Here is a 10623-nt window from a genome sequence, read left to right on the forward strand (position 1 = left end):
AAAGAATGCGTGACAATTGGAATAAATAATAATGAAACAAATTAGAGCAATGCACCAAGAAATATACCGGGATGTATCAGTCGGGCTCTTGGTATCATGGGTTTACACGGATGTATTCGTTACACAAATTTTTCCCTCCCTCCCCTAAAAATGCATCACATAAAGAACTAAAGTAAAGAGTTCTCGTCGTAGGAAAAATAGCCAACTAAAATATATAGCATAGTGAATGCTCTCTTCACACCACCTTTATCATTTGCATATTTGCATTGTTTTTTGCTCCCACCCACGCATAACGAAAGATTTTTGCCCTTTCATAGAAATCTTGTTTGTTTTTCCCTCTTTTTTTTTTTTTTTTTTTTAAGTTTTTAAAACAGGTAAAAAACATCATGACGCACAATTTGGAAAGCATGTCACTTGTGGTACGAGGGTGTTCAAAAAAGCTGAAGTCACTGATTGTTAACAATGAAGGGAAGGCAAACATTCAGTTCCCTTCAAATCAAAAAGTGCACCTTTATTAACCTCAACACGTTGCTTGGTCCATGGTCTAATATTCCATATGAATTCTTTTGTGTTTTACTTTTCTAGTTCAGAGCCTACTTGCATAGATATATATAGATATATATATTTATCTTCTGTTTGCCTCTTTATTGCTTCTAAAAGTTCTTACTGCATCGAAATGCTGATTTGAAGAGGCAAACATTGTGTGTTTCTTCATTACACTTCCATGGGATCTTTTATTTAATCCTCGGAAAGAATATAGAATTCCCCTGGTCTGAGATAACCCCTTCTACAAGCATCCTGATAAATAAAATTTAAAAAAAAACAAAACCCAACGAGCTGGCATTGTTTAAAATTTACTTTGATGTGTTGCCAAACAATATACTTTACTTTTGAGGGGAGGGAAAATTGCTTTATTTCTCCATTCCTCCCCCCTTTTTTTACTGTCCACATTATGATTTTTTTTTTAAATAGTGGTACGGGCTTTCTAATTTTCCAATTTTTTCTCCCTAAAACTCTCTTTCCATGTGGCCAGAATGGACACTTGTTCCAACCGACTGCAAACCCGAAGGCTAGCTTTTGTAACAATAATATTTGTACATTTTCTATATATATATATATTGCACCAAAGTAAATTTTCTTGTCCGTGTATACTCTGTCCTGGTCTGCTATCCTTGGGGGACAAGTAAAGGGGGATACTAGTTCACATACAGCCGTGAGTTGAGCAAAGTCTAGCTTTGTGTGTGTGTGTGTTACAGGGAGACACCTAACAATTGTACGTTCACAGTTTTGGGGCGGAGGAGACATTTAAAACCTAGAGCAGAATGGAAGTGGGTTTCTGGGGGGGGGGGGGCGGGGTTGCTATGTGCAGTCGTGAGGAGGGGGGGATGGATTTCCAGTGGTCACAAGGGGGTTAATTATGGAAAAACGCATTGAGCTCTTCGTACATCGGGCCTCTGTCATGGTGCAGGTGCATGTCATAAGGCAGGATGTTCTCGGAGTGCACCCCGCCGCGCACCCCAGAGGAGCCAAACACCAGGTTGTGGCCGGCCGGCCGGGAGCTTGGCAGGGCAGAGTAATGCATAGAATAGTGGTAGTTTTTCTCGTGGTCCGGGGAAGAGTCTTGCTTGAGGGAAAAGTTGCCATTAATGCACAGGGGGGGGCTGAGGGGGGCGTCGTACTCCGAGCTGTTGTAGTCTGGGGAGGCGTTCCCATAGAGGCTCTCGTAGGTGGCGCAGTAGGCGTGTGTCCGCAGGGCGTGGGAGCTGGCCATGGTGCTGGACTGGCAGTGGGTGCCGGAGAGCCGGGGGCACTGGTAGGTGTAAGGGTGCAGGGCAAAGGAAGAATTGGGGCCGTGGTACCTGGCGGCCTCCTGGCCTTGCTCCGTGAGGAAGTTCCGGGAGTTGAGCTGGAGGCAGCCGGCCACCAGGTTGGTGGTGGGCTGGGACAAGCCCTTGCACAGAGTCTGCACGTAGCTGACCAGGTCGGGCCGCTTGCCCGAGCGCAGGATCTCGGACAGCGCCCAGATGTAGTTCTTGGCCAGCCGCAGCGTCTCGATTTTGGAGAGTTTCTGGGTCTTGGAGTAGCAGGGCACCACCTTGCGCAGGTTGTCCAGCGCCGCGTTCAGGTCGTGCATTCGGTTCCGCTCCCGCGCGTTGGCCTTCTGGCGCCGCAGCTTGGAGCGCTCCAGCCGGGCCTTGGTCATCTTCCTCTTCTTCGGGCCGCGCTTCTTGGGCCGGTCCCCTTCGGCCTCCTCCGCGCCTTCCTCCTCCTCCTCCTCCTCCTCCTCCTCGTCCCCGCCTAGGTCCCCTTCCTCTTTGTTTTCGCCCAAGGAGCCTTCCCGCTGCTCCTCCTGCAGCGGGCAGCTTTTCCCTTTCCGCTCCTCCTTGTCGCTCCGGTCATCCTCCTCGCACTCCTCCGCCCAGCTGGGGAATTTCTGCACGTCGGGGAGCAGGCTGGGCTCGCTGAACAGCCTCGTCAACATGATGGCTGGAGCGGGGAAACGGGGGAGGAGGGAGAGGAAACATTTTAGCCAGGCTCCTTCCCAACCCGCCCCCACCCCCCGGCCCCCAGCTCATTGTCTCGGCTGCGTCCCGCCCCGGCGGCGATTCCGTCCCCTGACCCCTGGCTCGGCTGCATGAAGCGGGGGCTCAGCAGCATCTCAGCCCCTGACCCGTGGAGGGGAGGGGGGGTGATTGGCCAGCGATTCGATTTTTTTTTTTTGCCGGTGGGGGGGGGGCACGCGATTTGCATTGGTGCTTCCCCAGGCGCCGAACCGGAGGGCAGAGGGGTGCAGTTGGCCATGGAGACGAAGCAGGGGGGCGGGGAGGGATGCTCGTTTGATGGCCATTCTGCCCTTGACTTTCCGCCCTGCAGTCAGCTGGTGAGAAACCCTCCCCACGCGGAACACACACAGAGAGATGGAAACCCAGCGTGTGCTGGGAGGGTGGAGAAATTGCCATCGGAAGGACTGAGATACCGCTCCAGATCCCTCGTCAAAACGATCCAATCGTTTCGAAGTGTGATTACAATTAACTGGCTTCCCCATCGCCTTGCGACGGATCCCGGGAAAGGGCGTCTCGTTTGGCTGATCGATTTGGGTTCACAATTCATTCTGAACTCCCGGTTATTTAAAAAAAAATTAAATTACTTTTTATTTTTATTTCCCGCCGTCTTTATTCCGTCCCATTTGGCTCAGGGCTGGGATTTAAATGCTAGGAAACCAATTTCACCCCATTCGCGTCTCTCTCCCCCTCCCCACCTTCCCGGCTGATACTTCCTCCCCCTGGGTGTCAATTTCTGCTCCATTCATTGCGGGCCAAGACACTGCGAACACTCTTCAACTTTTCCTTCCGTGTGGGTCAGAACAGACCCGTGTCCCCCCATCCTTCGCCCGTCTTGAAACAGGGATCAGGTCATTCCCATTATTATGAATAACTCTGACCTCCCTCCCTTCTCCCCAGACCGGCCCGATCCGACCCACGGCACCCCCCCGACCCCGGCCCAGCTGTCCAACTTTGCATCCGATCACTGTCCCCTGCCCACGCCCCGTTTTTGCGGGTTCGATCAAGCCCCCTGTATGGGGCGAGACATAATTCACACCCCAGCTGCGGCTCCAGATCTGCCCCTCAGAGGCTGCTACTAAAACCAAACCAGCGCAGTTAACGATTTTTTAAAAATAGAGACATTAAAAAATCCAACTGAAGAATAAAAATGCCCCTTCGAGGCCAGCCCTGCTCCCAGACACGGGAGTGTCTTGCTAAAACTACGGAGTTTGCAGCGGGAGTGTGTTTCCCGCGAGCTGTAACTAGCAAATTCCCTCTGCTTTGCAAGGTTTATCTCGCCGCCAGAATCTTTCGCTCCAGCCAGGCGGCTGAAGGGAGCGATCTCATGTCAATTTGTGTGTGTCTGTGTGTCTCTCTGTGTGTGTCTCAGTGTGTGTCTCTCTGTGTGTGTGTGAGTCTGTGTGCAATTTTTTATTTTATTTTTTTAACCAGCAAAAAATTAAAGCCGGAGCCTTCTGATTTTGAAGACGCCTCGCCTCCGTCAAAAAATGAAAAAAATCTCCAGCTTCATCTTTGTTCCTACCCGATGTGTGCAGATACACAGAGCTGTCTGGTTCCCGGGTGGGACAACAGATGGAAGATAGTTTATTGGGTGTATTTTCATTTTTGTAGAGCGATGCCCTCTTAAATCGGGGGCATTTCAATGAGGCTCCCCGCCCCCCTCAACCAAAAAGCAGATCGGATCTTAAAAAAAATAAAATAAACCCAGTTCGGGGGGGGGGGGGAGAACCCCCCCCCACAAGCCCCTGGAAGTTGCTTTTTATCCATTCAAGTTTCCAGCCCCGCACCCCCCCTGCACTTCTTACATAACTTACCTTCAAAGCTAACGGGGGGGGATTCTTATTTCCTTGTCCCCAGCATCTTCTGGGACTCGGGCACTGCTCCTTAAGGTGCTCAGCTTTCTTCAGTGCGCTATCCAAAAGGAGGCGAGAGTGGCATCTCGACCAAGCAAAGGGGGTACCGGCTCTGATGCTCATGCCATATGGTTGGCACGTCATCGGCCGGAGCGATCACATGAGAGCCAATGATTGACATGCGCCTGCATTCAGGGAGATTTTTCTCTCTGGGGAAGGAGGAATCGCCATCTGTCACTCTGTAGTCCAAAAGAAAAAAAAAAATTTTTTTTTCCAAATCTACAGATCTGCCCACACGCTGCAAAATGGGACCACGGGCAAGGAAGCAGCGCGGGGGCTGAACAATGGGGTGTAGGGAGCGAGCCGGAGCAACGCCCCCCTGGAATGTGGGGGGCAGGCTCCTGTCGCGGGGGGGCAGGGGGGATGTTGGGGGGCTGGGGGGCTGCACCGAGGGACCCAGATCTAGCCCGGGCGGTTTGCAGGCTGCAAAAAAATGACAAGCCTCGCTCCCTCCCCAGATCTGCCACCAGCGAACCAGGGGAAGGAGACCAGGCGGTAGCGGGGGGGGGGGGCACGGGGGAGGCTCCCAAATTTATGTCACCCCCACCCCCCGAGGAGGGCCCCAGAGCCAGGTGCCAGGGAAGGTTTCTAGCAGAGGACACTCCTTTCTGCTGTATCCAATCCCCACACAAGGTGGAATTGTATCTGGGGAGGGGCTGTGTTATTGATTAGCTCCCCCCCCCCCCACCCGACATACACACTAAACAGGTTAGAGGGTAGGTAAATGTCTGGGCATTTGCCAATATTGTGCACAAAGACTGCCCCCATTCTCTCTCTCTCACACACACACCCTCTGTCACACACACCCCTTCCTATATTTCACACCTCTCTCTCTCTCTCTCTCTCTCACACACACACACACACACCTTCCCCTGTTACACACACACCCCCTCTCTCTCACACACACCCCTTCCTCTGTCTTTCTCTGCCCCCTCCCCAACACACACACGGCTGAATTAACAATCCAGGAGTGTGGTTCTATTTTTTGGCTCTACCTGTAAAGAGAAGGATAAAATCAAGCCGCTCCCAGATTTGACCCCGGCTAGGAACAAGCCCCTGACTTTGTGAGGCATAATCACAGGGCCGGGCTTGCCAGCTAGGATGCTCGCTGCTGTCGTGTTTGCAAACTTGCAGTGGGTAATAACAGGGTAATGGCGAGCCCCCATACAGCATAATGGGGCGTCATTACTGCCTTTCTCAACACACCCGCCTCCTTCTCAGCTGAGAAACAGCCACTCATCAAAGGTCCCCAGGTGTCCGTTCCCTTTTCTCCCTCTCTTTAAACCAGAGTGACCAATTCAGCAGCAGCTCCGGGTTATCGATAGAGGCTGAACTCTCCTGAGGGAGGCAGAGCTGGCCGATTCGGACGCCACCTTGGAGCCGAGGTACGGTTAGCCAGGCCTGTCGCAGGCCCCTGTGTAGGCCTTTCCCTGGACAAAGCCGGGTGAGAAAGCAGGTGAAGCTGAACAAAGCTGATTGTGTGGCTTTACCTCCCCTTCTGCTTCGACAAATGTCTGCTGGGATATGGTTCAAATCTCCCCCTCTGGGCTTCTGTCTTCCACGCGAGATCCCAGGAACTGACCACAGGACGCAATGTCTCCCACGCCCAGCTGGCCGAATGAGGCACCCAGGTGATCAGACGGGCATTTTGTACCCTCCCGCTGAGCAAGTAGTAATAACCTAGGCATGTCCAGGCCCAGCTATGGCCCAGATCTGAGAGTGAGCCAGGCGCCTTGTCAGCCCCACGTAGGCCCAAGGTTTATTATCAACCAACTTCTGTATTCCGGAGAAGGCAGATCTTCAGGTGAAACGCGTCCCAAGAGGTGCCACACCTTCAGGAACTGGCGTGAGAGCTGTTCGGCAGCAGAAGGGATTACAAAACAGGAGCTGGGACCATTGTCTGCCTGGATCCCAGGTGTGTGTGAGTCACAAAGCCAGGGCCAGAGATGCAGGGGCTAGTGTGAATGGATGGACACGTGTGTGCTCACGTACATGCCTACACACATAGAGGTGAACACACATGTCCATGCATGGAGAAGCGTGCGTACTCATGCTCACACGTTTTCCCATGCACGCACACCCGCCCAAGCGAGGCCTGCTCTGTGAACATTGAAAGAGCCGGGAGCCTATTGGCACCTTGAAGATAACCCCTGCCGCGAGGGGGCTCGGCGGGGCCGGAAGGGACCACAGGAGGTCAGCAAGGGGCCAAGTGAGCCGTCCCTGGTGGGCATTTGTCCAGCTTGTTCTTAAAACCCACTCACCGACGGGGATCCCACAGCTTCACTGCCCATATCTCTGCACCAGGCTGTGCAGACCCAGCAGTGCCATGCATTTCGCTGGGGGAAGGCAACCCCCAGATCTCCCCTTCGCCCCACTCCCCGTTTCTCGCCGCGGCCCCAGTCGGGGCTCGCCCGCGCCACCTGGCCCCCGGCCTCAGCCCACGCCTCCGTCCGTCTTCCGCTCGCCCTTGGCCGTGGATTTATTTATTTATTTTGCCTTCAAGACTGCGCGGTTGCCGAGTGACTGGGAAATGCTCACTCCCCTTCTGCTCTGCTGCTCCCGCGTTGTGGAGATTGAAATTGATTTTCCTCGTCTTAGCATATTAAGATCCAAAGTGTGTCTCTCGACCCGTCTCCCGAGAGCACGAACTGGCATCCACCGCAGAGGGGAGGGAGGTGGCAGCTTGCGAGGGCATCAGACGCAGCAGCATCCAGAGCGTTCGCTCAAGCAGGCTGCCTCTCCGGCACAGCTCTTGTGCAGGGAGCCGATGCCCCCCATCACGTGAGCACCCGCAGCACACACGGAGGATGGAGCCAGCGGAGGCTTGTTTACGGAGTCACCTCGCCCATCTAAGAGCCAGGAGGAAAGTCGGGGCCCGATTCCCTTTGCCTCGCACCTTGCGTTGTCATTTAAACTAGGACGGGGGGCGGTGCGGACGCACCCACCTTGGCCGTCTCTCCATCCCCTCCTCCACGAGGGCTCGGAAGAGGTCATGAGCCAAGGTCAGGCCCGTGGGGCAGCCTGAGTCTCCAGCCCAAATATACCAGGGCCAGCTGGCCAGAGGATGGGCAAAGTCATGCAACTTGTATCTTTTCCTCACCAACTGCTATACCAGCCCATCAAACCCCGTTACCGACAGGAGTGAATTTAGCCTCGCAAGCCGCCCTGTGTTCCCACCCTCATTTTTCAGAAGGGGAAACTGAGGCACAGATGGGGGAAATGCCTTGCTGAAGGTCATGTAGCGTGTCAGTGGTGGAGCCAGGAGTGGAACCCAGGAGTCCTGCCTCTCCAACCTCACCTTATATCCCTCCTTCCTACTACAGATGGGAGTTACAGGGGCCTGAGTTCGAGCTCCACCGCTGACTCACTGAGTGACCTTGCGGGGTTCACCCCCTTGTGCCTCAGTTTCCTTTCCCATCCTAGATCTAGTCTGTTTGGACTGTAAGCTCTTTGGGGCAGGGACTGTCGCTCGGTATGAATCTGGACTGTGCCCGGCACAATGGGGCTTCAGTTTTGGCTGCGGCCTGTAGACGTCATTGCACTATAAATAATAACAAATGATAAATATTCTGTGGCGCTAAAATGTAGCCACCAAACTAGGCAACGGACAAGGAGCAAGTCCATTGGGGTCTTGGCTATTGCTGTTAGGTTACGCAGCCAGAGGCTACGGTGATGGGTAGCTGTATAAAACTCTGAGAGAGCAACTGAAAGTTACAAAAGGCCCGATTCTCAGCAATTCCCAGGCCCCCTAATGCCCACTGTAGGTGCCTTAAAGCGGATATAGATTATAAAGGTAAGAGACCAAGGAAGTCACAGTTCTGGAGCAGACTGGCGGGGGGAGGAAGTGACTTAAAAAGCTCCACCCAAGAAGCAGCTTAGGGACTAAGGAGATGGCATTAAAAACCCCTCAAACTCGGGGGGAAGCCACCAGAAGCTCAAACGGGGAGTCCAGTCAAGTCCACTGACCTGAAAAGGAGCGACTGGGCTTTGCGAGTGGCCTGGGCTCATCAGCATGCACGGCCGCTCCGAAAGAGAAGGAAGCGGAGACATGAAAAAGGAAGAGCGGATGAAAGGAGAGCTGCGAGATGGAAACCAAAACGCGTCTTAATTGTGCTGTGGACTTTCTCTAATGGATAGCTCCCTTCCCCCCCTCCCCCACTTCCTCGTTGGCCCCCTCCCCAAGCCACCCTGGGAGTAGCAGCTGGCAGTTGGCCTGAGATGCAGATGTGGCCAGTGCAAGGTGGCATCAATCCCCCCCTTCTTCCCCCCAGACACATGGGGCTGATTTTCAGAGGGTTAATTCCTCCACGCCTCCCCCTGCTGCTCCCACTCAAACGTTCAGCAGAATCCAGCTGCTACGTAGACACCTAAACAAGGGGCTGCTTGTCCCCAGGGCTCAAGCCCAAGGGTGCTCTTTGGACAAAGCCACACCATGTCAGTGTGCTCTCCCGGATTGTGTCTCCCAGTCGTCTCGGGGTGTCGGTATTTGCGGGTACCAATGAAGGGAAGGTGGATTCTTCCTCCCTGGCACTGTGGTCCAGGTCTGCATGCCTTCAGAGAATTGCACCCCCACCCCACAGTGTGCCCTCGATTATAGGCAGGTGCCCAAAGTAAGGCCAGGTTTTAGACAGCAGGCCTCTCGTTAGCCAGATGCCCAAGCAGCGGCGGGACGCATGAGCCCCCTAGCGCATCTCATCTGGGGATGATTCACATTTTCCCTTGTATTACGGTAGCACCCAAAGGCCCCCGTCATGAGCCAGGTGCTGCACCCAGAACAAACAGCTGGTGCCCAGCAGGAAGAATTTACAGTCTAAGGCACAAGGTATATACAACGGGACCTGTGCTGTGTGGAACAGGGTGCCGCATTTTGTCCCCAGTGTTTTAGGAGCCAGGTAATTGCTGGTCCTTTAGCTCCCAGAGCTGGTCTCTGCCCGTACAGCTGCAGATCCCGCCTCAGGCCTTCAGGTGACCCGAGCCAGGGAGTTGCTTTGCGTGTGGCAGACCGGGCCCTTCGTCCTGGACGGCTCAGCTGTTGTCTGCGGCAGACAGGTGAGCCCCGGGGATGGCTCAGCTGATGTGCGAGCAGCGAGGGCAGGCTGCTCCCAAACCCCACATGTGCCCACTACCTGATACCTGGTGGGTTAGTCAGCTGTCCCAGGGAGGAGGGCTTTCACCCCTCCCCTCCTCACAGGGTGGCTGGCCCCTTTAAGTGAGGCTGGTCCTGCTCCCCAGATGACCAGGCAGGTACACCCAGCTTGGGCCTGATGAGGGCTGGGGCGACAGCGTAGGTAGGGGATCAGAGGAGAAATGCCTGGCAGTAGGAGTGTGGCGGGAGGGGCCAAGGGGAAGGCCCTGAAGAGAGCTAGGGGGCCGGGGGGGGGGAGAGTTAGCTCCTGTGGTGATTACCCTGGAGGGGGGCCAGAAAGAGAAGGGCTGGGGAAGCTGCTTGGAAGGAAGGTAAGCTGGCAGGCCGGGAGAGGCGGGGGGAACTGGACGCTATGAAGGGCTGTGAATTGATTCCCCTGGGGTAGGAGGAGATCCTCTGGGTTTCCTTTTTCATTGTTGGAAGAACCCTGAGGCCCCGTGCCCAGGAAAGTTCCCCGAAGAACCTGGTGCAGAGAGGAAGGGGATGACTGAGGACTTTAAGATGAGCTGTAACTTGCTTTAAGGCAGTGGGGTGGGAGGTGGGAGCCCAGAATTAGGATAGCAGGGGGATGTCAGGTCAGAACGAGGGGCCCTGGCAGAGCTGGTTCAGGGAGCACAGGGTGGGGCTAGTGGGAGGTGGGGTGGGGGCTGTGGATCGGGATGAGGGGCCTGGCAGATCTGGGAAGAGGGCCAAGGGCTGGGATAGCGGGGGGTGGAGTGGGGGCTGTGGATCAGGATGAGGGGCACTGCAGATCTGGGGAGGGAGCCCGGGGCTGGGCTAGCCAGGGACTGCGGGGCTCCCGTTTGGTGCCCTTGTGGCCATTCCCCCCTCTGGATGGGGGCGTTTGTCGTTGGCCTCGGACCTGAACAGCCCATCTCGCTGGCTCGGGCCAGTTCAGCTCTCGGTAGCTGGTCACAAACCAGCCCAGCGAAGCTGTGTGGGGAATTGGGCTCCCACCAGGTGTCTGCAGGACACGAGTTTGCTGGGTCTCCACCCAGCT

General features: G+C 54.8%; 1 protein-coding gene across 2 annotated transcripts; it reads right to left on the reverse strand.

The window, feature by feature from the left end:
- Positions 1-1411: 1411 nt before the first annotated feature.
- On the reverse strand, positions 1412-10402 carry NEUROD2 (neuronal differentiation 2). Of its 2 annotated transcripts, XM_077806417.1 has the most exons (2): positions 10370-10402; positions 1412-2287 (listed from the first exon to the last, which is right to left on the reverse strand). In XM_077806417.1, the coding sequence occupies exon 2, from the start codon at positions 2201-2203 to the stop codon at positions 1412-1414; it is 792 nt and encodes a 263-aa protein (XP_077662543.1). In that variant the 5' UTR covers positions 2204-2287; positions 10370-10402. The 2 variants fall into 2 exon arrangements, with proteins under 2 accessions (XP_077662543.1, XP_077662541.1); XM_077806415.1 differs by lacking the exon at positions 10370-10402 and having other exon boundaries at positions 1412-2482.
- Between the last annotated feature and the right edge of the window lie 221 nt (positions 10403-10623).

This window comes from Eretmochelys imbricata, chromosome 27 (genome assembly GCF_965152235.1).
Source record: "Eretmochelys imbricata isolate rEreImb1 chromosome 27, rEreImb1.hap1, whole genome shotgun sequence".
Classification (NCBI taxonomy): Eukaryota; Metazoa; Chordata; order Testudines; family Cheloniidae; genus Eretmochelys; species Eretmochelys imbricata.

Coding starts and splice junctions, on each gene's coding strand:
- NEUROD2 (XM_077806415.1), bottom strand. CDS start 2,482: ATGTTGACGAGGCTGTTCAGCGAGCCCAGCCTGCTCCCCGACGTGCAG.